This window comes from Psammomys obesus, unplaced genomic scaffold (assembly GCF_907164565.1).
Source record: "Psammomys obesus unplaced genomic scaffold, mPsaObe1.curated_primary_1811, whole genome shotgun sequence".
Classification (NCBI taxonomy): domain Eukaryota; kingdom Metazoa; phylum Chordata; class Mammalia; order Rodentia; family Muridae; genus Psammomys; species Psammomys obesus.
In genome coordinates, this window is record NW_026594322.1 from 532,263 (window position 1) to 559,182 (window position 26,920).

General features: G+C 40.6%; 1 protein-coding gene across 6 annotated transcripts in view; it reads left to right on the forward strand.

Moving 5' to 3' along the window:
• Ubap2 (ubiquitin associated protein 2) overlaps nt 1-26,920 on the forward strand; it is an 81,094-nt gene that overhangs the window by 28,019 nt on the left and 26,155 nt on the right. For all 6 annotated transcript variants that reach the window (XM_055618595.1, XM_055618597.1, XM_055618599.1 and 3 more), the window contains 7 exons: nt 3,696-3,773; nt 6,454-6,564; nt 10,948-11,101; nt 13,413-13,490; nt 14,563-14,617; nt 17,654-17,757; nt 25,886-25,951. In XM_055618595.1, the coding sequence (XP_055474570.1) occupies nt 3,696-3,773; nt 6,454-6,564; nt 10,948-11,101; nt 13,413-13,490; nt 14,563-14,617; nt 17,654-17,757; nt 25,886-25,951 (646 nt within the window). The remainder of the gene's footprint in view (nt 1-3,695; nt 3,774-6,453; nt 6,565-10,947; nt 11,102-13,412; nt 13,491-14,562; nt 14,618-17,653; nt 17,758-25,885; nt 25,952-26,920) is intronic.

Below are 26,920 nucleotides of genomic sequence, written 5' to 3' on the forward strand. Positions count from 1 at the left end.
TGCCATGTGCATCTTTTTTGTTGTTGTTGGTTCTAAATTTAGTTTATGTGTATGAGTGTTTTGTCTGCATTTATGCATGTGCACCATATGCTGGTCTCTGCCTAGCATTTGTAGAGACCAGAAGAAGGTTTTGGATCTCTTGAAACTGGAGTTACAGGTAGTGATAGTTGCCATGTGGGTTTTGGGAACTGAACCTTGATTTTCTGCAAGAGCCATTAGTGCTTTTAATCTCTTGAGTCATCTCTTAGGTTTCCATCTCCCACCCTGCCAGCAGACATTTTAAATTGAAAGATACACAACATTTAGATCTGCTGTGGATAGCAGTGAAAGGCACTGTGTTAATGAGAATGGTCAAACTGCCCTGATCAGCGTTAGCACCAGGAGCACCATGCTTTGCTCTCACTCAGAAGTGTCTCTCTGCACTCCAAATGCATCATTTTAGATGTTGTGGTTCTCTTTGTCTTTTCCTCTCTCCTTGTTCATTGATCATGATGTTGGGCCTTTTGTCTACAGCACTGAGGCAAATCAGGTGATGGTTGGTCCAGGGAATGGTTATCTGGTATGCAGTAAGAATAATGAAAGTGTATTTAAGGGTTTTGTGTACACTGGGAATGATTGCATTAACACTGTCAACAATTGATTACATTGAATTTCTGTACAGACATCTTTCTGGGTGTAATGCAATAGTATCTGGCAGTTAAGCTGAGGTAGCAGCATGAATAGATTGGGAAAACAGGATTATCAGTTTGATTGGCTATAATAGGTCACAGCTGTTAGAATTTGTAAAATCACCCAAATACATGAAATGGAAAGGCCTTGTGAAAGGTGTTTAATGATGTAGAAACTGCTGGTCCTCCCCTGCATCTTGATAAGGTTTCTTGATATGAGTGAAATATATATAATAAAAGCTGAATGGAGCTGGGTTGTAGTTTGGCTGGTACAGTGTTTGGCTAGCAAGTACACAAGACCCTGATTCGGTCCCTAGTATCACATAAACTGGGTGTGGTGCCACAGCCTGTACTCTGAGCACTTGTAAGGTCGAAGTGGAAAGATTGTCCTTGGTTGGTAGTGAGTTAGAACCTAGTTGCTCTACATGAGATTCATTCTTAACAAAACAACCCTGAGAAGAAAAGCTTGATGATACAGTGACCGAGGTTGTATCTTATTATGCCACTCAGCTGGCTCCTGAGTAGAAGCCAGGAGCTTTCTCCTCTTGTTTCTTTCTCCTCAGTATATGTATATATACAAGTACATGCTATACTTGATCAAGTATTTAGGTTTTAAAATATGTGTTCAGGAGTTAATGCCGACTTCAGGTAAGAACGCTCATTTAGCGAGGCATGGTGGTGCACAATTTTAATCTCAGTGCCGGGAGGAGAGCACAGGGACCTGGGTGAGCTCTAAGGCCAACCTGGTCTGTATGGTGAGTTTCAGGCCATCCAGGTATTCACAGTGAGACCCTTCCCAAAAAACAAAGAATTATTTAGGGCCAGTGGGATGGCTTAGCATGTAATGGTTCCTGTGATTAAGTCTGACCTGAGCTCAGTTCCCAAGGCTCACTTGCAGGAGGGAAACAGTTTTAAAGCTGTCTACTGGTCTCCACAAGGAGACAAGGCTTCCCTCCCTTCAATAAACAAAATTTTATATTTGTAATTGAAAACATTTAGTTGGTTATGGTGATTCACACCTATGGTCTGGCATTCTAAAGGCTGAGACATGAGAATTGCCATGAGTTTGAGGTTACATAGTAACTTCCAATTCAGGTTGAAAGATATGATAAGACTCTCCCAAAACCAACGCTGAAAACAGCAACCCTAACAATAGCAACAAAAAATTCTCCCTCCAAATAGTAATGTGGAGCCATGGCTTGGCTACTAAGAATGCTTACTGTGCAGTCTTGGCAACTGGAGTTTAGATTCTACCACCCATGTGATAATCTGTGAGTTCCAGGCATGCGGGGGACCCCAGCTTTGAGGGGTCAGAGACAGAAACTCTGGTGTTTTCTGGCTTCCATCTGTTCAAGGAAGCCTGGGCCCCAAGGTTGGGGAGAGACTAACTCTGGCCTCTTCACACCACATACTGACACTATGCCCAAGTAAGAGTCAGCTGTACTTGTAAAAGTGAGTAAACAAATAACATGGTTTTTAAAAAGAAAAGTAACTGAAGAAATAAACTTTTTAAAGTAATGTTTGCTAGAAATTTGCACCGAGATATGGGAGAAAGTATCTTTTACCTATTGCTGGCCTGTTTTTTTTTTTTTTTTTTCTCTCCCCCCAAATTAAGATACTGTATAGGAGCCAAGCATAGTGGTGCTATGCCTGTAATCTTAAGACTTTGTAGATTGAGGCTAGAGAAAGTGTTCATGACCAGCCTGGGTTATGTACCAAGACTTTATCTCAAAAGAGAAAATAAAAGAAAACGTCAATTTGGTGGCACAGTCCTGCAATCCCAGATACTCACTGGGCTATATAATATGAGTTCAAGGCCTGTCTGGATTATAGAATGGATTCAAAGCCAACTGAGGCAAGCTACCTGTCTGTCCGTCTGTCTGTCTACCTAGTTTCCTATCCATCTTATCTATTTTGAGGCGCAGTCTCTATGTCATGCAGCCCGACTGTCCTGGAATTCCTTACGTAAACTTCTGACATGTGATCCTCCTACTTCTGCCTCTGGAGTGCTTATGGGAAAGCCATATGCCACCAGGTCTTGCTGCAAACCGGGCAGTTCAGAGAGACTTTGTCTCAAACCAGTAGCACAAAGCAAAACCAATGTAAAACAGGGGAGAGAAAATATACACACACATACAGACACATACACGGACACACACAGTAATCACTGGTACAGTGCTTGCCTAGTGTGTGGGAGGCCCTAGATTCAAAACAGGAAAAGCAAAACATCTACACCATCACAGGCCCTAAGTGAGCATTTTGTACTTGTGTCACTGCGCAGAGGCCACTGCTATTTAATTGCTGTACATTATGAAGAAAGAAGCCTGAAAAATTTGGAAGTCTGTTTTTTAGGAACACAGTTTTGAATAAGAGTTATATTTTCTGTGGAGCTGACTAAAAGCCTCCCTTCCATTTATAAATTTATAAGATTGTAGTTTAAGAGAGAATTAATGTTAAAATTATTCTCCAGCTAAATGCAGCCTTTTCCCTTCAGAGCCAGTCAGAACCAGTTGGGCATCATTTGTTATGTCTTGTGTGTAGCCCTGGCTAGTCTGGGACTGGGTATGTAGATTGGGCAGAAGGATACTTCTGAGTATTGGGCCACAGGCACATGTCACTGCTACTCCTGGCATCTTGCTTTGCTTGCTTTCCTACCTCCTCAGTGGAAAGGAAATCCAGATAAGCAGCTCGACCATTAGGTCATTTGCCCAAGGGAACAGAAAATCCTTTACACTATTTAATTCCATGGTAGTTTTTCTTATGGGAACAGGTTATATAGAGTCCTGAGTCCTACATTAAGTATTTTCCTTCCTCCCAGGATGTCTTCAAATTCTCATGTAGTCAGAGATAACCTTGATCTTCTTGCCTCTGCCTCCAGGTGCTGGGATTATGAACATGTACTATCACACCTGGTTAATCAGTATTTCTCAGAGTGATACTTAGTGGTTGAGAATTCTGTTTGACTTACTTTCTAGCATCTGTCTTAATATTTTAGTTGCTGAAATCTACCACTTATTTGCTTTCTAGGCAACAGCTGAACAGATGCGGCTTGCTCAAGTTATCTTTGATAAGAATGATTCAGATTTTGAAGCTAAAGTTAAACAGGTATGTTTTAGTAAAGGATACTGTGACTTTGTACTTTATTCTTAGCTACAATTTTTTTTTTTCGAGCCAGTTCCAGGGAATCCAACATCCTCACATAGACATGCATGCAGGCAAAACAGCAATGCACATAAAAGTAAATAAATTATTTAAAAGAATATATATATATATATATATATATATATATATATATATATTTTTTTTTTTTTTTTGTATGTCAGGGTTTTGACTATGTGCATATATGTGTTTCATGTGTGGTCTGGTTATCCACAGAGGTCAAAAGGGGGCATCAGATCTCCTGGAATTGGAATTATGGATAAAGATGAACCGTCAAATGAGTGTGGGGAACTGAGCCTGTTTTTTCTGCAAGTGCTCTTAACCTGGTCTTGATTCTTAATACACTTAAAAAGATAATTTTACTAATAAAGCTTTTAAATTTTGCTTAGTCTGAAGTTAATACTTGATAATGAATTTTGGGCCTCTGATGCTTAACATTGGTAGCTAGATGATGAACTGTGCTTATCTTGACAATGGAATCTAAGTAATTAGTGTGTTTTCATATGACCAGTAGTTTAGACATTTGTGAAAGCCCACTGACATTTTTCTATACCTATGTAGAAAGTATTACTTTCGGGCTGTGAGGAACATTTTCTTTTAATCTAGGAAAGAGACACATTGCCTTTTAAATGTCAGTGTGATTTTAAACTTAATTTGACAAAGTATAGGTATTTTTAGGGTGATTTTAAAAATGATTAGATGATTAGATGATTTTAAAAATCATTAGAAAGTAATTTTGATAAGTTAACTTTAATTCCAAACCATTCTTTACTACTTTTTCAGCCTTCTAGTGTCTAGCAAGCAAGCAATGTTCTCTGTCCTGATGTCAGATATTCCAGTCCTTAGTTGTGTTCTTGAAATGGTTCTTAAGAACAAACTCCCCACCGTGTACTTTGTGGCTGTGTGGATTCCTTGTTCTTACATTTGCTGACATAAGGCGCATAGTAATTTTTTGAAGTTCTCAGAAGTAATTGATTTAAAAAAAGTCATAGAACTTATGTAGTTGTGCCCTCTATAGTCCTGGCTGCTTGGAAGTCAGAACCCAAATTATTGTTTGAGCCTAGAAGTTTGAGAGTAACCTGTGTGGTATAGCCATATCCTGTCCTCTTCTCTAAAAGAAAAAAGTGAATGTGTTAGGACTCTTTTTTTTTTTCATTTCTAATAGGTACTTAAGTACAGTTTGAGAAACACTCCTGCATATTATAGAACCAGTTATCTGAATAGTGGAACTGATTTGCAAAACATAATCACTGTCTAAGTTGAGAGTGAAGTTCTACTCTAGTTCTGTCTCTTGCTCATCCAGTCAGTAGGCAAAGTCTGATTCTTACTGCATGTCTTGAGAATTGTGAGTGGCAGAGAGCCCAGACGGTTTATATCAATAGCTAAACACTGACAAGTCTTGTGCAGGTATGTGAGCTCATCTTCCTGAAGGGCTGAGGTAAGCCTGGGTAGCTTAGTGAGAACTCGTCTCAGAAGTAAAAGGTCACCAGATTCATCATACTGGCCGAGTGCTTGCCTCAGGTTCACTCTCACAGCGAAGCAAAAAGTCTGGGAAGCTGTCCAGTAGTTAGAACTGGTAGTAGTAGGCCAGGGTCTACTGTAAAGAGCTGTGGCTAGATTTGTTAGACCAAGAAGCCTGCTTTCTGCACACACTTAATTTATTTCTTTTTGTAGTGCTGGGCATCAAGCTCCATACAGCCTAGGCAGATACTCTTCCACTGAAGTAGTTGCAGTCCACAGGATTGTGTTCTAGATAGGCATTCCTGTTAACTAGCCCTGGGATTACAGGCACGAGTCTCATGAAATGTTGAAATGAAGCGGTTTTGAACCTGAGTACATATTAAAATAATTAAGTTTTATTAAAGCATGGTATTTATGCCATAGATCTGTTCACTGATAGTTTAGGAACTTAAGTTGTATTTAGTATGTGGATTGTTGTGCTGAGGAAGATGCCAAGATGGTTCCTTAGGCTGACTAAAGAGAATGGGCTGAGACTTACACTTACTTCAGCGATAGTGTGTGCTTAAGTTTCTAGACACAGTGCTGTGTCTGGAAAGTAGCTTGTGACAGCTATTGAGTTCTCCTTGTAAGACTCCTTGTAAGGTGTACATGTTCATGTGAGATGTTCTAATGCAGTTAGTGAATGGTGGCTAAATGCCAGTAAAGTCCCTGTTAATGTTTTAGGAATCAAAACTTTGCAAGTTCTATGCTATTGACCTAAGTGTAAGAGTTCTGAGAATGTTGGTCTGTGCATATGTTCTGCTGGTTAATAAGCGGGGGGTTGTTGAACGCCTTTAATCCTTTGTACTTGGGAAGCAGAGAGGTAGGCCTCTTTTTGAGGGTAGCCTGGTTTATAATACAGTGCCACAGCTGCTTTAAACAAACAAAAAAAAAGTGACTTGTCTTTGAGGAAGTTGATTGGTGGGTGAGTCTACTAGTATTATTTGGGGCCATGAGGGACACATAGGAATGCCATCCTGCTCTTAGAGCCTAAACTTATTGGTGTCTATAAAAGGTTATCATGTGTAATGGCAGCACAATTGCTGTATTTGAATAGGAGAATCACAAAATTAATATTGAATGCTTTTTTGTTTTTCGTTAACCATTTTTCTGATACTTTGAATAGCTTATGGAAGTGACGGGAAAAAATCAGGATGAATGCATAGTGGCTCTACATGACTGTAACGGCGATGTGAACAGAGCCATCAATGTGCTGCTGGAAGGGAATTCTGACACGGTAAGGATAGTTGATCTGTTCCCAGTTTCAGGTTGTGTTTTCAGTTTCACTTTGCATGGGAGTTGTGGTATAGAGGGGCTGTTCTGGGCACATTCACATTCTAGATAGTCACTCAAGGAAAGTTGCAACAAAAACAGTAACTTGGCTGTTCCTTCCAGCGTCACAGTTTGTAAGAGTGCTCAGGCCTCTGGACATTAACACCACCTGAGAACTTGTGGCTCCAGACTGCTCACGGTCACTCATTTAGCTGCCACCCTTAGCCACCCCTTACTGGTTCTTCCTCTGCTGTAGTCCAGAGTCTCACCTCGTGTTTTGAGGATGCCATTGAACTTGTAACCTGCCTGTCTTCTCTTCCTTTGTGCTAAGATTACAGGATGCAGCATCATAAACTTGATTTATGCAGGCTGGGGATTAAACTCAGAGCTGTGTGAATGCCAGGCAAGCCCTGCACCCCCAGGTCTACTTTACAAAAGAATAAGGATTTATGCTCTGTGTGTGTGTGTGCGCATGTGTGTATTGTATGTGTATGTGTTCCAAGTAAGTGCCTGGTTCCCTAGGAGGTCAGAAGAAGGTATGATGTACCCTGGAATTAGTATTGGGTAGTGGTTAGACACCACATAGGGGCTGGGACCTGAATCCATGTCCACTGCAAAACCAACAAGTATTCTTTTTTAATTTGGTTTTGGTTTTGTTTTGAATTTTTTCAAGACAGGCCTTTATTTATTTATTCATTTATTTATTTATTTTTGTTTGGTTGTTTGTTTGTTTGATGTGGCTTTTGCTGTCATGTAACTCCTTTTCTAGACCAGGCTGGCCTTAAACTCAGAGATCTGCCTGCCTCTGCCTCTGAGTGTGCTGGGTAACAGATGCTCTTAACTGCTGAGCCATTTCTCCAGCCCTTTTCTGTGCTAATCTTTATATCAATTGAAAACCAGGATTTGCTGATAACTTTGTTACTAATGAATATTAATGAATATTCCATAAACATGTTCTCATAAGACTCAGTAATATAGAATTTTTAATGCTCTGTATTAAATGCACAATACATAGAAAATAAGTCATACTTGAAAATTGTATCAGGTTGTTAGCAGCTTTATTCCCTTGGTCTATATATGGAAAGTGGATTGTGTTTGATTTTTTTTTTTTTTTCCCTAAAATGAGGAAACTATTTCAGAGAAAGTTACAACAAATAATACTTTACCTAAAAGAAAGATAGTGATGAATGTACCCAAAAATGACTCTCTTGGGGCTAGAGCTGTGGCTCAGTGGTCAAGAGCATGAACTACTCTTTTAGAGGACCTTCACAATGACCTATAGTTCTAGCTTCAGGGGTGCACTTATACGCATGCACACACACACATACACACACACTTAAAAAAAATGAATGTATTTTATTTTATGTGTATAGATGTCTTCTTTCCATTTGTGTATATGCACTACTTGCTTGCCTGGTTCCTGTAAAGGTCAGAAGAGGATGTCTGATCCCCTGGACTGGAGTTCTTTAGTGTTGTGAGCTACTGCTTGGATGCTGGGAATTAAACCCAGGTTTTGAAGATCAGACAGTCCCCTTAAATACTGAGTCACCTCTCCAGACCCATACATGCATGCATGTGCGTAGGCACATATATGAAAATGTTTTTATTTTATTTGTATGAGTGTTTTGCCTGCATGTATGTATGTATGTATGTATGTATGTATGTCTGTCTGTCTGTCTGTCTGTCTGTCTGTCTGTCTGTCATGTGCATGTAGTGTCTGTGAAGGCCAGAATGATACATCAGGTTCCCTGGAACTGGAGTTATAGATGGTTGTAAGCCATTCTGTGGATACTGAGAATCAAACCTGGATTCTCTCTCTGGAAGAGCGTCCAGTGTTCTTTTTCTTTCTACCCCCCTCCCTTCTCCCTCCCCCCTTCTCTCTCTTTCTCTCTCTTTCTCTCTCTTTCTCTCTCTCTCTCTCTCTCTCTCTCTCTCTCTGTCCGTCTGTCTGTCTGTCTCTCTCTCTCTCTGCCTACCTGAGACTGGGTCTGGATGTCGTGGAACTCACTTTTTAGAACAGGCTGGCCTTGAACTGGCATTGATCTGCCTGCCTTGGCCTCCAGAGTGCATGGGCCACCGCAACCGGCAAGTGCCATTCTTTTATTGTTTTTTTTTTAATTTTTTGAAATTAATTTATATTTTTATTAATTATGGTATATTCACTTTGTATCCCAGCTGTAGCTCCCCTTCATCCCCTCCCATCTTTTATTGTTTTGTTTCTTGGGGTATTTTCGTTTTTTGAGACAGGGTTTCTCTGTATAGCCCTGGCTGTCTGGACTTGCTCTGTCGAGCAGTCTGGCCTTACAGTGATGCAGCTGCCTCTCCCTCCCTAGGAGGATTACAGGCCTGTGCCACCCTGCCTGGCTTCCATCTGGAAATGGAATGTGCACTCTTTCCAGGGTTTGGGTTTAGTCATGTTGTTACTTTGAGGGGAGGCTGTTGTACATATTTACTGTATAAAAAGAGTGCTGTAAGAAACCAAATTCTGTAACTATACAGTGCTTTCGTTTTATTTGATGTTGAAAAGAATGAATTTTTTTTTTTTTTTTTTTTTTTTTATTTTAGCACTTGGGGAGGCCAAGGTAGGCTGATGTCCGCAGTTCAAGGCCAGCCTGGTCTACAAATTCCAAGACAGCCAAGGCTACACAGAGAAAGCCTGTCTTGGAAAAAAATAAAACAAACAAAAAAGAATTTCTTTGGTAGCAAAATACATACTGAATTCAGGGTGTTACAAGTTGCTTTGGATATCTTGTATAATGACCTTACTTACTTTAAAAACCTGTATATATAACTTGAGACCTGTTGTATAATATGTCATCTTTTTATTTAGTGTTTATGATAGTGTGAGACAAACTGCCTCCTTAAAGGTTTAAATGAAATTTTGCCAGTCTATGCACTGTTCACAAGCCATGACTTGCTTAAAGCTGGTCTATCTTTTGCTGACTGACAGGGGGTAATATGTTTTGCTTTTGAATCCTTTCTACAGAAATCTGGCCCCGCTATAGTGAATAGCTTATCCATCTTTGGTCTCATTCTGTAAAGGACCTCTCCTGACACCCCCCCTCCCCCACCTTGTCCTAAGTTCATGATTTTCTTCACTAACTTGGAAATTTATCATATCTGTATAGTTTATTTTATCTTTAATATGTTGTATGCAAGCGTGTGAGTGCATGACAGTCTGAGACAATACCCTGTAGTTTGATAAGGCAGTTGTCAGCTTTTTCACACTGGCGCTGGGATTTGAACTTGGGTCCTCTGTGAGAGCAATACCAGGTAGAACAACAATATTTATATTCTCTAATAGAAAAAGCAACACAGAAAGTTGTAAAATGAAATCAAATGTCTTCACAGGAAGATGTTTGATTCGCATTTTCTTCAGGGTGTGTGTGCATATGTAGCCTCCTGTTGAGTCGCAATGTAATTTTATTCTCCTTGTGTAGATCAGTGACCACTTTGTGTGTGTGTGTGTGTGTGTGTGTGTGTGTGTGTGTGTGTGTGTGTCTAACTGCATCCTGCATGGGTATGCTGGATGGTCTCCTTGATGTAATGTTTGGGGAATTTCTCCACACAATTCAGTTGCTTTTTTATTTTTGGCCTGGAACTCAGAGATCTGCCCCCACCCTCAGAGTGCTACCCAAGCCTCATTTGTTTTTTTAGACAGGTTTTTACTGAATCTGGAGCCTGCTGATTCTCTAGACTGGCTGTCAAGAAGCCTGTCTTCCTATCCCCATCACTGGAATTTCAGATACATGCCTCCATGGTTCGTTCATTTTTTGAGACAAGTTTTCTCTGTGTAGCCTTGGCTATCCTGGAACTGTCTGTGTAGACCAGGCTGGCCTCAAACGCAGAGATCTGCCTTCCTCTTCTTCCATCATTGCCTGGCTTTGTTCTCATGTTGAGCTTTTAAGTGCTCTCAATTACTGACTCACCCCTGCAGCAGTATTAAAGCATGTTTAGGTGACCATTTCAGATAATTAAATAGAGGAACTTATATTCCTGAAAGATGGAATATCATTTCAAGTAACTGCAAACTCTTTGAATGGATCTATGTGTCAGTAGGATTAAAATCTGCTGATATAGATAAGAGGTTATAGGGGAGACATTTCAGGGAGTTTCATTGACTTTATTCCTATGTTTGTGTAGGAAAGGACTTGGTAGGAAAAGCAGTAAATTGTCTGTAATTATTGATGTATAGCCTCAGATGAACTGGGAATTGTGGCATCCTTCCAGTTTTTTTTTTTTTTTTTTTTCCTTCTTTAGGAAGATGGAAATAAATGGGAAATAATTGAACGTAAATTTTGAAAGCTGTGTGACCATTGAATGATTGTGGACCTCTACTTTTTCATAGACTTCATGGGAGACTGTAGGGGGGAAGAAGAAGAATTTTGGAAAAGAAAGCTCAGAAAACAAAGAAAACAGAGAGAAGAGAATGGAGAGAGAAGCAAGTCGTGGACGGGGAAATAACAACCGCAAAGGAAGAGGTGGCAGCCGAGGTCGAGAGTGTAAGTGTAGCTCTTCTGCTTGACCATTTTCATACACTGTGAGAGTTGGAAGAGAAGGCTATAAACCTAGGTGTCACCGCCAGTTTCTCAGTCACTTCTGCTGATGTTGTGTTGGGACTGAATGGTCTATAAGGTCCTGTGGTGTGGTTTCCCGTCAGGAGTGACCTGGGCTGCAAGTAGTTAATTTTCATCCTCTAAGATGGTTAGAAATCAGGTGAACTGGAGGTAGGGCTGGGCCCCATACATAGTCTCCACTGATACATGAAGCTTTTTTTTTCTTTCCCAGTTATAGATACTCATGTGTAGATATGGATTAAATTAAAACGAAATATGTAGGTGTGCCTTTAATCCCAGGTGGATCCTGTGAGTTTGAGTCCATCCTGATTTACATCTTGAGTTCAGGCTAGCCAGGATTACATAGTGAGACCCTGTCTCAGCCACCCTTCACCTTCTCAAAAGAAAACAAAAAAAAAAATCAAGGAGAGAAATTTAGTAGACAAGGTTTCTTGAGCAATTTCCTTTAGATCTATGTTTTGACATCATTTTACTTGTAAATAGTCCAGGAGACATTTTATGGATTTTATGGTTAGTTTATCCCATTGATATTTATTTATTAGCTACTTGTTATGTAGGGAGTACTTGTCATCTATAGTAATGAGGAAAACAGATTTTTAAAATGTTGATAGCCAAGTGATGTCTATAATCCTAGAATTTGAGAACTTTTAGTAGGAAAATTGGGAGCTCAGAGTCAGCCTGAACTACATAGTTAAATGTTGTCTCAGAAAGCTCCCAACCCATGTTTTTTGTCCTAACCCTTATAAAATTAACTAGACTCACAGTAAGATATTGAACTGGCTTTAACTAACATTCTCTTCCTCCAGTAGTGGAATTATAGACATACAGCACTGTTGTGTGTCTCTCCCCTCAATCCCCTTTGGGTCCTGGGATTGAACTCAGGACATCAGCTTGGCAGCAGCCCTTACTCATTGAACCATCTCACCAGTCTTATTTTTAAATGAAGGTAATTGGACGGTAGTAATAGGGATGAGAAGTAAAGTATTTTATGTAATAGAAGGGTATCATTTGGTGTTGGGGATTGAATCGAAGGCCTTAGCTTGAACTTCTACTTAGCCACATCTCTAGCTTTTATATGATATTTTTTTATTTTATTTTTTTGAGATGGGCTCACTATGTAGCCCTGGCTGGCCTAAAATGCAGAGCTTTGCTAGTTCTTGATACCCTAGTGCTGTGATTAAAAGGGTGGTTACTCTCTAGCCTTATATAATAGTTTAGTAATGTTACGTAGAACTTGTTATGTGGAGAAATAAAATTCAGAAACAGGTGAGAATTATGGGAAGGGATATGATTAATTTATGTGTACTGCAAGACCTAGCTCATGTTATATAAGCAGCAACTGAAAAGTGAAGTGAGTGGCCTGATGAGGTGGAGGTGGTGCAGCCATCTATAAAGAGATCTCATCTACAAAAGGATCTCATGCCTTCTTCTGGTGTGCACATGTACGTGCAGACAGTACTCCTACATTAAAAAAGTGCACATATTTAAAAAAAAAAAAGTTTTAGCCGGGGTGTGATGTGGTCTGTGCCTTTAACCCCAGCACTTGGGAGGCAGAGCCTGAGTTTAAGGCCAGCATGGTCTACAGAGTTTCAGGATGGCTAAGGCTACACAGAGAAACCCTATCTCAAAACCAAAGAAAAGAAAATAGTAGATAGGATTTCTCTATGTAGATTGACTGTCTAGTAGCTTTCTATGTAAACTAGGCTGGCCTCACAGTGATCTTGCCTCTTGTCCTGAGTGTTGGACTTAAAGGCTTTTTCTGTTGCACACTCCAGCACCATGTTATTTGAATTCTATTTTTCTATCTGTGATTGCATTTGTTGCCATTCTGTTTTTACTTGCCACTGCTCCTCCCTCCCCAGCCCCATTGTAGGCCTTAGTATGTTGTCCAACTGGATTTGAATTTATGCTTCTCTTGGTTTCTCCATCCTAGAAATGGACAAGTGTTCAATCACATGCTTTCAGTCTTGATACTTTTTACTTTTCCTGTTTTCTAAAGTTAAGTTTTAATCTGTTCTTTGACCTTTTGTCTTTTGAGACACAGTCTCCCTCCATATGTAGCGCTGGTTGGAAATTTGACCAGGCTGGCCTTGAAGTTGTGGGATTAGAAGACAGTGCAACCATGCCTGGCATTTTTACTCTTTTTGTTCATTTTATACTTGGTTTTGAATGTGCCCACTAAGTTTGGTAAAAGGTGTGAAAATGAAAAGTCAAATGTCTGCTTTTTCCTATTTAGTCAAAGGTGAAGAGAATGGAATTGATTGCAGCCAAGGAGACAAGCCTTTGGAGCGAGGCAAGCGGGCCCGAGGCAGAGGTAAGGGAGCATGAGCCAGATCTAGTGTCAGGCCCAGAGGAGAAAGCAGGCTCCTGCTACGAGGTTTTGATAATGTGTGGAAATGCATTGTGAAAGAAAGAATGTTCTCGGAAGTGTTTTAACGTAGCTACTGATATCTGTGAAGGAAGCATTTAGATTATCCCAGGTTTTTGTTTTTTTACATTTAGCTTTGGTTTTGTTGATGAAGACTGAACCCATTAATCCTTGGTAATTGGTAAGAATGTAGTCCACTGCGGCGCTACTGCCCAGATCCTAGACTCTGATTTTAAAGAACTCTATTGGTTATTTTCAGATGAGTTAATGAAAACCACTTTTATTGTCAGGTATAATTGTGTACAGATGTAATCCCAGAACTTTGGAGTCAGAGACAGGTGTTTAAAGTTTAGTATTCAGCAAAGCAAGAATACGCTTTTTTTTAATTTTTTGGCATTTTTGTGGGTTTTTTGTTTTGTTTTCTAGCCAGGGTTTCTTTGTACATCTGTCTGTACTGGAACTCATTCTGTAGAATAGGTTGGCATCTGACTCAAGAGATCTGCCTCCCGAGTGCTGGGGTTAAAGGCTTGCACCACCACTGCCGGGTCATTATTTGTTTATTTTTAAATGTTTTATGTGTATGGGTGTTTTGCCTGCATGTATATCTGTATAGCATGTGTATGCAGGGCCTGTGGAGGCCAGAAGAGGACATTGGATGCTCATGGGACTGGTATGTAGATGGTTGTGAGCTGCCATGTGGGTGCTGGGGATGGAACTGGGGTCCTCTGGTAGAGAAGCCAGTGAGTGTTCTTAACTATAGGGCCATCTCTCCAGCACTTTTGATTTGATTTATCTGTTTATCATCTGTCTATCTCTATCATCTGTCTGTCATGTGTCATCTGTCTGTATCTATCATTCTATCTATCTTATCTATCAAAAGATTCTCATTTTACAGTCTAGATTAGTTAGGAAGTCACTCTGTACCCCAGATTGGCCTGAAACTCTCTGCTTGATTTAATCATTCTACAATATATATACATAAAAGTACCACTATATTCCACAATTGTGTTTTTTAAAGGATTTGGACGTGGCAGAGGCAGAGGGGCAGGAAGGTTCTCTGCTCAAAGCATGGGGTAAGTCACAGGCATCCTATTGTAGAGTTATTTCCCAGTTGCTCTAGTCTCTCTCTGACCTGTTTATCAGTGATCCCAATTAGAGGTTTTCTGCAGTGCTGTTGTTGCAGAGGGTGCTAAATCAGGGCCCAGCCCTCGCCCTGCTGGCAGCTTTACCTGGCTGGCTGGATGTGTTGCACATGATGTTTAGCAGCACCCTTCTCCTCTCCAGCACAACACCCTCCCTATCAAGGTATTAAAATATCTGTATCTGTTCAGAATACCCTCAGTTGCCAAGTTGAACGCCACTGCACATGTGCTGCTAAATCCAGTTGTATGTAAAAATTATACTTTCTTCCTGAGTGAAAGTCGTAAAGGCTGCGCATTCTAGGTAGATATTATCACTATTTACCATTACTTCTAGGTTTTTTTTTTTTTCATTGTTTCTCTTGCATGTGGCAAAACAACTCAAATATTGAACCCCAGCCATTAACTGGTAGCCTTTCTATTTACTTCATGTTCTTCTGTGTATATTGTAACATTGAATTTAGCCTGTCTTGGTGGCTAGTGCCTTTTTGTGCTGAACCATTTCACCAGCTCTTCAGTTAGGATTTTATTGAAAAAACAGAGAAGTGCTGAACAAAACATTTCTTTAGGCATATTCTTGTGTAAAGAAGAATATAATTCCATTCAAAGTCAAAGCTGGGGTGCTGGAGAGATGGCTCAGTAGCTAACATCCATTGCGTTCTTCTGGCCTCTGTTTGCAGGTGGCACAAACATGGTGCATATGTGTACATATAGGGAAAACCCTCAGATACAGAAAATAAAGATAGTCTTAAAAACATTGGCTGTGATGGCACAGATCCTTCCTTAACCCTAACTCTACAAGCAAGAGGCCGGTTAGTCTGCATAGACAGTTCCAGGGTCTATGGAACTAAGACAGTTCTATCGTCTAAGCCATCTACATTGAGAGACCTTTTTCAAAAAACATGCCTCCAATTAGATTTTGACAGGAGGAAAAAGAGACATGTTAACCCCCTCCCCCCAACCTCCCTACACACAGGGTTTCTCTGTATAGCCCTGGCTGTCCTAGATTTGCTTGGCCTTGAACTCACAGAGGTCTGCCATGAGTCTGTCTGATGTGATTATAGGCGTGAACCACCAAGCCCGGCTCATTGGGATTATTTTTTTAAGATATAATTTTAATGTTTATGTGTGAGCCTGAGTGTATATTTGTGTACCATGTACATGAAGGTGCCTGTGAGACCAGAAGTGGTTTCCTAGGTACTAGAGTTCCAGGCCATTTTGAGCTGTCATGTGACTGCTTAAGTCCTGCAAAAGCAGCAAGTGCTGTTAACCACTTGAACCTTTTTCTCAGCCCCTCCATTGGAAATTTTCACTGGTGTTTCTTCTGGGAAGGCTTTCAGTACTTCATAAGTATTTAGGTTGCCAAAGACTGTATTATAGAAACTTGAAGTGTAGATAGATGATACTGAAGTAGAACTTTGGAATCAGGATGCCAGCTTGGATGGAAGATGTGGTTGGTAGAGTGCCTTCCTAGCAAAGGCAAAATAAGCCCTGGGTTCAATCTCCAGCACACTGTAAAACTGGACATGGTGGTACAAACTTTTAATTTCAGCAGTACCATTATCTACCAGAAATGACCACTTGAACACAGGTTCAAGACAATAGAAAGTCTTTATTAGCAACTACTCTGGGGAGTTGCAGCCCTGAGCCTCAGTGAGAACAGTTAGCCACAAGTGGAGCTACGCTACGAAGCAAAGGAGCAAGGTTAGTACATTTAGGGACTTTCTCAGAACAATAGATTTTGATGGATTAGGTTTTTGTTCTCGTTTTGCCAAGTGCTGCCACCTATGTGCTGGGCTTCAGAGCCTGAGTGGTCCTTCCATCATGGTGCCAGCTGTGTTGAGATCTGGGACCCTGTTACAGTATTAGAAGTTCAAGGTCACCTTGAGCTACATAGTGAGTTTATAGGCAGTCTGAGATGTGTGAGACAGACCCATCTTCAAATATGATAAAAAGAGATGGAGCCTGATGACTTTAAACCTAGTAGTCGAGAGGCAGAGACAGGCATATTTATGTGAGTTCATGGCTTGCCAACACCATAGTGGGACCCTGTCTCAAAACAAAACAGTGAAAGCATTGGAATCATTGGCATAGTGGTTTATTAAAGGTGCTTGTTGCCAAGACTCATGCCTGAAGTTTTCTGCCCCTGGGACCCCTGCAGTGGAAGGAGAGAACATGCTTGTGAAAGGTATTCTTTTATTTCCAGAAGTGTGCTGTAGCACATGTGAGTCTCCACACATTAAATTAAAACATTTTCAAAATCTGTATAAGGCTGGTTGTGATGGCACAAGCCTTTAATCCCAGCCTTTGGGGGCCAGGCAGATCTCTGTCACTTTAAGGCCACCCTTGGTTTACATTTACAGTTCTAGGACAGCCAGGGGTGCATTGAAAGACCTTGTCTAAAACCAAACCAAACCACTAAAACCCAAACAAACAAAAGTCTTCATTATAAGGGTTGCAGAGATGACTTAGTGGTTAAAAGCGCTGGCTGTTTCTTCAGACAGACTTACATTTGATTCCAAGCATCTGTAATTCCAGTTTAAGGGAAAGCCAGTGCCGCCTTCTGGCCTCTGAGGGTACTTCAAGTATGTGGTGCACAGACAGAATACCCATACACATAAAGTAAACTGAAAATAAATGTTTAAATCTACATCACAGTGGCTTAAAGAGTTAGCTGCCATTAAATGCAAGAAGGAGGGCGAAGCCTTTAACAGCAGCCCTTTGAAGGGACTTGAGCTTATTTGGTTTGGGATATTTTCTTCTTTTTTATTTTTTGTTTTTAGAGATAGGGTCTCTCTGTGTTGCTTTGGCTGTCCTGATGCTTGCTGTATAGACTAGGCTGGCCTTGACTCAGATCTGCCTCCCTCTGCCTCCCCATTGCTGGCCAATTTTGGCATATTTTTATATAGTTTATTTTGTGATTTTTGATGCCTGCTTTAGTTGCTTGTTTCTTTACTTCAAACCCCCCAGGACGTTCAATCCTGCAGAATATTCAGAGTCCACCTCTACAGATGGCTGTGGGACAAAGTTGGTAGTTTGGGAAGCTGCTCAGAACGGTACAGATGAGGACCCTGGTAAGTGTTTTGTTTTTGTTAGAAGTATTTGGTTTGTTTCATGTCTGTTTTTGAGAAATGGTCTCACTATAACCCAAATTGGCCTTGAACTTTCAGTGATCCCAGTTGCATATTCTACAAGTCTGGGATTTCACAACTTCTCCCATCACATCCATCTTCAGAGACGATTTTAGTTAGTTTTTTTGTTTGTTTTGTTTGTGTCTGTTTTTCTTTCTGTCTGGTTGGAGGGATACATTTGAGTTTTGTGTGCCTTTAGAGGTGAGAAGAGGGTGCCGTATTCCTAGAGCAATAATTTCTGTGACCTACCTGACATGGCTGCTGAGAACTGAGTGCGGGTTCTTTGGAGGAGTAGCAAGCATCCTGTATTGCTATGCCATCTCGCAGCCTCTAGAGATTGTTTTAAACTATTTTGTTCTTTTATGAGTATGATGGATTATGCCTGCAATCTCAGCACTGGGGAGTCTGGTAGGAGGATTGTAGCTAGTTTGCAACCAGTCTGGACCATGGATTGAGATCTGTCTAAAGAAATGTTTATGTTCTTCTTATGCAAGATGCCGGATGGAGAGTACTCAGACTCCTTTCACATGGCTCTCACCTTCAAAGCGTCTTGCCGGAAAATTGACAACCATGTGTGTGGCCTCATATTTATAATCCCAGTACCATAGAGGTTGAGGCAAGAGGATCATTGCAAGTTAAGAGGCCATGGAGTTATAGCACTAAGCCATGTGGACTAGAGTGAAATCTTGTCTGGAAAGACAATAATCTCATTGATAGGAAGCTTGATCTACCTCACCCCTCACTGTGAGAGTCTAGTAAGGCCATGTACGTAAATTCACACTGATGATTCCATTGTGTTGTTTTATAAATAAGCAGGATTTCTAAGGAAAATACTAATTTTATAACAACTCACCTCCTTTCTGTGTTTTTTGTTGTCTGATTGTTTTTTTTGCTTTTAGGCAGAGTCTTTCCCAGGCTGTCCTTGATCTCACTTGGTAGTGAGGTGAACTTATCTTCTGGTCTTTATGCCTCCAACTTCTATATGGCTAGTGTGGTTGTAGCACTGCCAATGAGGTGCTGCCAATCAGATTACTTATTTCTTTGTATGTGTAGGGAAGCCCATGCTATGGCATGTGTATGGGCCAGGAGACAGCCTTCTGGTGTCTAAGAAGGACAGTTCCTTCTTAGAGGTTCTCAGGCAGGGTCAAAGGGAGGTCGTCAGGCTTGGCATCAAAATATCTTTACTGTTGAACAGTCTTCTGGTGCCTTTCCTTTTTTCTTTTCCGATTTACTTTTATTATTATTTATTATTGGGTTTTTAAAAATAATTTAAATTTTATGTGCATTAGTGTGAAGGTTTCAGATCCCTTGGAACTGGAGTTACAGACCGTTGTGAGCTGCCATGTGGGTGCTGGGAATTGAACCCGGGTCCTTTGGAAGAGCAGACATCACTCTTAACCAGTGGGCCATCTCTCCAGCCCCTTATTTAGGTTTTTTTGAGACAGGGTTTCTTTATATATAAAGAAATAGCCCCAGCATTGTAGACCAGGCTGGTCTTGGGCTCAAACTCAGAGAGATCCACCTGTGTCTGCCTCCCATGTGCTGGGATTATTGTCATGAGCCACCATGCCTGTTGTAATTTTACTATTTTTAATTCTGTGTATGTATGTGTGTGTCTGTATGTGGATCTGTGCCTCCTGGAACTGAAATGACAGGTGCTTTTCAGCTACCTACCCTGGGTATTGAAAACTAAACTCATGTTGTGTGTAAGAGCAACGTGTGTGCTTAACTACTGAGCAAAACACTGAGTAGTCTCTCCAGTCATGTCTTTCCTTTTCAAACTTGTGATGAAGTCCAGTCCTGCTTGTGTCTTAGACTGGCTTGATCCACTAATCTTATCACAGCCTCCAGAGAGCTAGACTACAGGGTGTGCCACCACTTCAGCTAGGAGGAGAGTTTGATGTGGATTTATTTTTGTGTTTGTTTATTGATGTTTTTTATGCATGTTTGTCTCAGGACCACATGCATGCTGTGCTTGAGTAGGCCAAAAGAGGCTGCGGGATCTCCTGGACTGGAGTTATGGGTGGCTGTCCTCTGCCCTTTGGTTGCTGGGGATCATACCCGGGCTCTCTGGAGGAGCAGCCAAGGCTCTTAACTGCTGAGACACTTCTCCAGCTTCTAGAAGACTTTACTGCAAGTGCTTAGCATTCTGGGTGGTGGCTGCTAAAATTTAATTTTGGTGTACTTTTCTAAAAACTCTTATTTACGCTTCTTAACATCTTTTTCTCCCTACTCCACCCCAGTCCCTTCCGTCAACCTGACACCAGGTAGGAGAGAGAAAGGATTAGTGAGAAAGGGGGTGTAGTTCTCTTAGCTGCTTCCTTCTGGTTAGGGTCGTTGGGGTCCTTGGAGTCAGTCCAGTCCTCATTTCAGGAGATCTCCAAATTCTTGTCTTACGAGCAGCCTTGTTTTTTCTCAGAGCTCCTCACTCTCTGGACTCTGGCATTTATTCTCTCTCTAGAGTCCTAAGATTTAAACTGTCTGCAGCTGGCAAAGAATGTCTCAGAGCCCATCTGAAGCTACACCTGCTGCTGTGGACCATCTAAATCAGCCCCATCACCCCAAACCAGGGACCAAAACAAAAACATGTTTATGTATATAATATTTAAATATTGACTTTATTCACTCGCTTGCTCGCTCATTCATTCATTCATTCATTCATTCATTCATTCATTCATTCATTCATTCATTCATTCATTCATTCATTGCTTTTTCAAGGCTAGGTTTCTCTATGTAGCTTGGCTGCCCCAGAACTCACTGGGCCTCAAACCCAGAGATTCAATTGCTCTTCTGTCTTTAGTGCTGGGACTAAAGCTGTGTGCTGCCATGCTGTTTTTTGTGTTGTTTTCTGAAAGTTAGAAGTAAATAGTTGTTAATAGTGTATCTAGAGATTTTCTGATGAGTAATAATTCATGGTAGTCTAATTAACCACTGAGTATATTTATAAAAACATAATTTATATAATAAATTAACAGTGAATGAATTATAACCCAACACAAAGAAGTTATGAACTTGAAAACAGCAGCCTTTCATTTGAATTGGTGGCTCACTTCACTAATCCCAACCTTTGAGATGTAAAGACAGGATGATCTGGAGTTGAAGGTCTGCTTTTGCTAAATGGTTTGTTTGAGGCTAGCCTGAGCTACTTGAGACCCTGACTCAAGCAAGTAAGCAAACACACACATATGTAATTCATGCTACCATCTTAGAAACATAGATCTAGAAATGAATCAGTGGAGAAGATAAAAGCTATTTATAAATATTTGTGAAGCTTTAGTATGCAGATGTGGCAGGATTTTGGCAGAGGCACAAAGATTGAGGACTGCATAAGACCTTATGTCTTAGTCACACTTTTTTTTCTTTATGATAAATACTTGAAAAGAGTAAAAGAAGAAAGGTTTATTTTTAACCTATAATTTCAGAAGCTTCAATCTGTAATATCAGTCTTTTTTTTTTAATTTTTATTTTTTTTAACTTTGATGTAGAGTTTTTGTGTAGACCAGGCTGGCCTTGAGCTTACAAAAATTCCACCTCGGCTTTCTGAGTGGTTGGATTACCACACTTTTTTGTTGTTGTTAAGTCCTGATGAGGCATTAACATCATGACAAGCTGGGCATAGAGGAACAAGATTGGTCATTTCATGATAGCCAGGAAGCAGAGAGAGGTGGTCTGGAGAATTTATATCTCCCAAGGTCACATTGACCCTAGCGACCCACTCCCAGTTAAATTTCATTTACTCTGGTTTCTAGAATGTCCCAGCATATTTACCCATTTTGGGCCAACCCTTCTATACATGATTCTTAAAGAGGACATGTCATTTACAAGCCGTGATAGTTAAAAAAAAAAAACTCTAAAACTTCTCTTAAGTAATTGATATCATTTGATGAGACACATCAAGGGAAATAATTGGTTTCATACATTGTAGATAATATCAGAAAATAGTTTTATGCCCTTGAGTTGTAGCTCAGGTTGCAGGTGTGATATTCTATACCATTTCTTATTTAAAAAAAAAAAAAAATTCTGTCAACAACTTTGAAGTTCTGTGTGTGCTTGTTCTTTTAAACACTTTGAACAAACTATCAGAAAATAGAGTATAGTAAGACAGAAAAACAATAATATATATCTTAGCATGGAAGGTTTGTTTACTGTATATAAAGCACTGAATTCAGTCTCTGGCACTACTACCAACAAAAGTGACAGGCTAGAAAGATGATAGTTCAGCCATTAAGTGTATTTAATTGCTTCTGCAAAAAATCCTCGTTTGAATGTGAGCACCTACAAATCAGGCAGGCCACCCTCCATGGAATTACTTCACACAGGCACACACACACATAAAAGATGAAAGAAAGAGAAAGAAGTGCCTGGGTGCTTGCAGACAGACAGACACACACACACACACACACACACACACACACACACACACACACACACTCCCTCCACACCTGAATTTTCACTGTCCTCGTAACATTGGCTACTTGTGTAGTACTCCTTTCCTGTTCCACCTGTTCCATCTGCATTCGTGAGGCCTACTCAGTGTCTGATGTTTCATCACAAGATTTCTCTGTGACAATCACCATGTCACGCCTCAAAGATGACATTTCACAGCAGCCTGCCCACCTCCTGGCTCTTAGCATTTTTTTCCTCCTCCTCATGATGTGTCTGAGTTGTATTACTGCTGTCCCCTTTAAAACTGAGACTCAGAAGTTATATAGGCCCCACTTTACCAGAGATTAGTTGTTCATTAACTGTAACTGTGGCAGAGGGAGACTTCTGGCCAAGTTTGAGAGCAGCTCTAATCTGTGGTGCAGCTTTTTTTGTCTTTAAGTAATTCAACTGTTTTGATAGTGAAATAAATTGTCAGTTGTATACTTCAAAATAGTCATTATATGTCACAACCCAAAAATGAACATTTATCATAAAACATTATTAAAGAGAAATTCATATAATTGACTCAGCACAGAAAACGCTGAATGAAATTGAATATCCACTCCTGATTTTCAGAACATGGGAATCTAGCAGTTAGAATTCCAAGTGCATTTTCTTAAATGGGTAGTATGACTTCTAACCTCATGCCAGCTGGCCTTGCTTATGGTATTACAGTGAATATTTTCTTTCTGGAACACGGAAGAGCTAGCTCTCACTGCCTTTGTTTAACCACTGCATTGGAGCTTCTAATTAGAGCATTAGTGGGTGGGATGACAAGAGCAAACATTTCTTGATATGCTCTAATAGAATTTTTAAAGTAATTATTAGAATTAATGAGAGAGCCAGGCATGGAGGCACTCGCCTTTAATGCCAGCAGTTGGGAGGCAGAGGCAGGTGGATCTCTGTGAATTCCAGGCCAGTCTGGTCTACAGAGTGAGTTCCAGGACAGCCAAGTCTACACAGAGAAACCCTTCCCAGGGGAGGGAGGATTAACGAGAGAGTTGAGTATTATCTGTAAGATCCAGGAATGGATATGTTCCTCTCTCGTAGGAATGGGGTGGCTCCAAGTGGATGCAACAAGGACTTATGTGTTCTAGGCTGGTTTCTTAGGTAGCTAAAGATAATTTTGAATTTTTCATTGTTCTGCAGAATGCAAAGAATGCAGTTTATGCAGTGCTGGGGATGAAACCAACTGAGCTACATTCCCACCCCCCAAACAGAACATCAGCAAATAGAAAATGGAAAGAAACCATAATAACTTCATAAAACATGACCGACAGTTGTTTTTGACACCTTATGCCTCTTACAGTATTACAAAGCTGAAAGAGGAGGATTACTTTTAAGTTTAAGGCCAGCCCAGGCAATATTAAGATCCTATCTCAAAAACCAGATCAAACAGACAAAACATCGGATGCCAAGGAATAAATCTAATGGGAACATAAGATCAGCAAACTTCTGTCTAGGAAAATATAAAAACAATATTGGGTGAAGTTAGAAATGACATATGGAAGATTTTAAAAAAATTTTTGCTTAATGGATGTTTTGTCTGCATGTTTGTGCACTGCGTGTGCTTGGTGTCCACAGATCTGCGGAGGGTATTGATTCCCTGGGACTGGTTGTGTGCACTGTGGCCGTGCTAAGAATTGAACTTCTGCAAGAGCAACAGGGCTCTCAACTACTTAATGCATGAAATTTGAATTTTAACTGACTTTCATATTTGAACCTGTGGTAATCCTTCTTGTAACTTCAGTATTTTTAACAAGTTGAATGGATGGTGGCACACACCTTTAATCCTAGAGCTCTGGGTGTTAGAGGCATGTGGTTCTCTGTGAGTTCAAGGCCAGCCTGGTGTATCCTTGAGTTCCAGAACAGCCAGGGCTATATGGAGAGACATCATCTCAAACCCCCCACCAAAAAAAACAAAAACAAAAAACAATTAGCTTTAAGGATCTTTGACTGGATTTAGTTGAGTTAGTAGAGTGCTTAAACCAAACCCTTGATTTGATCCTCAACTGGGCATGGTCCTGCAGGCTTATCTATAGTCTCAGCACTCAGGTAGATGCAGGGAGGTAAAGTTTAAGATTATACTAGGTTGCACCTCAAATTGAGGGACAGCCAGGTCATATGAGACCCTGACTCAGAAGAAAAGATTTACTAATAGAAACTGATTTGTTTTGTTTTTTTGAGGGGTCATGCTAGTTTATAAGTTTTTTTTTAAGATGTATTTTTATATTTATTCAGTATTTTGCATATGTGCCTGCAGGTCAGAAGAGGACACCAGATCTCATTATAGGTAGTTATGAGCCACCAGGTGGGTGCTGGGAATTGAACTCAGGACCTTTAGAAGAACAGCCAGTGCTCTTCACTCCTGAGTCATCTCTCCATTCCTTAAGTTAGTTATTTTGAGGGTCTTACTCTATAGTCAAGCCAGCCTGAAGCTCCAAATGCGGTGCGGACTGGTCTAGAGCTCTGGAGATTGTTGTGCCTCAGCTCCTTTAGCCTGGACTTACTACACTCATGAACATATCTGTGTGTGAGCGTGTGGGTGTACTCATGGAGATCAAAGGAGAGCCTCACATGTGGGTCCTGGATTAACCTCAGGTTTATAAAGCTTGGCAGCAAGCACCTTTACCTGCTGAGCCATCTTGCTGACCCATTGAAATCTAATTTAGAGGCAGCACAATTCAATCATTTTTAGGGGCAGAGAAAGTTGAATTCTAATAAATGCATACAGAGTTAAAGCCACAGTTCAATTTGAACCAAAAAGGGGGAACATGCTCAGTATTTGGCAACTGGGCTCTTCTGTATGCCTTATTTTCCCGAAGCTGAGGGGTGTTAATAGTTTGAGCACAGTTTCTACTTCAGACCTTAGCAGGCTTTGTTGCCTTCATTCTAAAAGCCTTATGGAAGAGTATTGACAGTAGTCCAAACGATTGAAGAAACAACCAAGAACTCAAGGACTTAATCTCAAGTTATAGTCATTAGGCAGAAGTATAAGCGTAGTCTGCTAGGAAATGTAAGTCTCCTGTCTAGCTGAGTTGTGATATTTCATTGCTATTCAGCAGAGCAACCTCAAGTGAGAAAAAGGACTCAACTAAGACTTACACACTTTCACAAAGATTGGAGCAAATCTTAAGAACTTTGGGGCTAGGCAAAGATATTCCATAAGAAATGAGTGAACCTGAGTCATTAAGAATTTGTTTGCCCATGGGTGTGAGTTCTTGTGCCTGTGTTTCTGCCTGCCGAAACCAGAACTTGGCACCATGTGTCTTCCTTTATGGCTCTCTACCTTTCAGTTTTTCCCGTGTTTTGTGAGTGAGTGTAGTATGTACATATACTATGCAGGATCCAGGAGCGTATTGTGACCTCATGCTTAGTAGCAAGCACCGAATTTACTCCCTTAGCTTAGCTATATTGCAGGCCCCAATACTTTAAGGACTCAATCAGGCATAGTAAATTCACAATTAGAACTAATTAAATGAAATTAAAACTATCATAACTATTATGAATTTGGTTGTTGTTTTGTTTCTAGAATTTTCCATTTAACAATTTTGGGCCTTGGTCCCTCCATGAGAAGGGATTGCTGTAATACATGAACTCTATTTTATGTGCTGACCAAGCTTTCCTTTTACCATTTTATCCACAGAAGGTGTAACAAAGCCTCACAGTATATCTCAGGAGCTGCCAAGTAAAAGTTCTTATGGACTCAAAGGTACAAGTTTTTTGTTTTGAATTTTGCATAGTTAAGAGCCATACAGGGGCTGGAGAGATGGCTCAGAGGTTAAGAGCACTTGGCTGCTCTTCCAGAGGTCATGAGTTCAATCCAGCAACCACATGGTGGCTCACAACCATCTATAATGAGACCTGGTGCCCTCTTCTGGCGTGGAGGCACACATGCAGGCAGAACAGTGTACATAAATAAATTTTTAAAAAATCATATAGACGTAAATGTGTTGCTCACCGGTAGAGTGTGCACATAAACTACACAAGAGCGTTTCAGCGCTGTGTAAAGTGGGTTTGCTGTAAGGCACAGTTGGGCCAGTCTCAAAAGGAACAAACCTTTGTGCTATTGGGGAAATGGTACAGGCACATGTCTGCAGTCCTGATGAGTTTGATCTTGGGACCCATAAGGTGGAAAGAACTGACTCTTAAAAGTTGTTTTCTCACCTCCACACTCACACTGTGGCACCTGTAACCCACCCCACTCCCACCACAGAATAAGTACAAGTGATACATTTTTTAAAATGTAAAGTTGTTTGGTTCCTGTACAGCATGATGGATTTCAAACTGAGTGTGGTGCTACACACCGTTTGTGTCAGCGCTCTGCAGGCAGAGGTGGATGGCTCTCTTCAGGTTCGCAGCCATCCTGGTCTACGTAGGGAGTTTTAGGATAGCCAAACTAAGAGTAAGACCCTGTCTTTTAAAGAAAAAAAAAAGAGGTGGGGAGCAAGGAAGGAAGAGATTGTGTTATTTTGTAAAGCAAGTGTATGCTTAACCTTGCTCTTATCTTACCCATGGCCTTCCTTGTACTCGTTCCTCCTGGGCTTTTAGTTTTGAAGCTCTGGGACTGAACCCAGAGCATTGCATATACTGTGCAGGTAACGTTCCCAATGGACTAGAGTCTCAGTCAGCTCAACCCAAACATGTTTGAAGCTGAAAATGATGGCATCAAATTATCCCA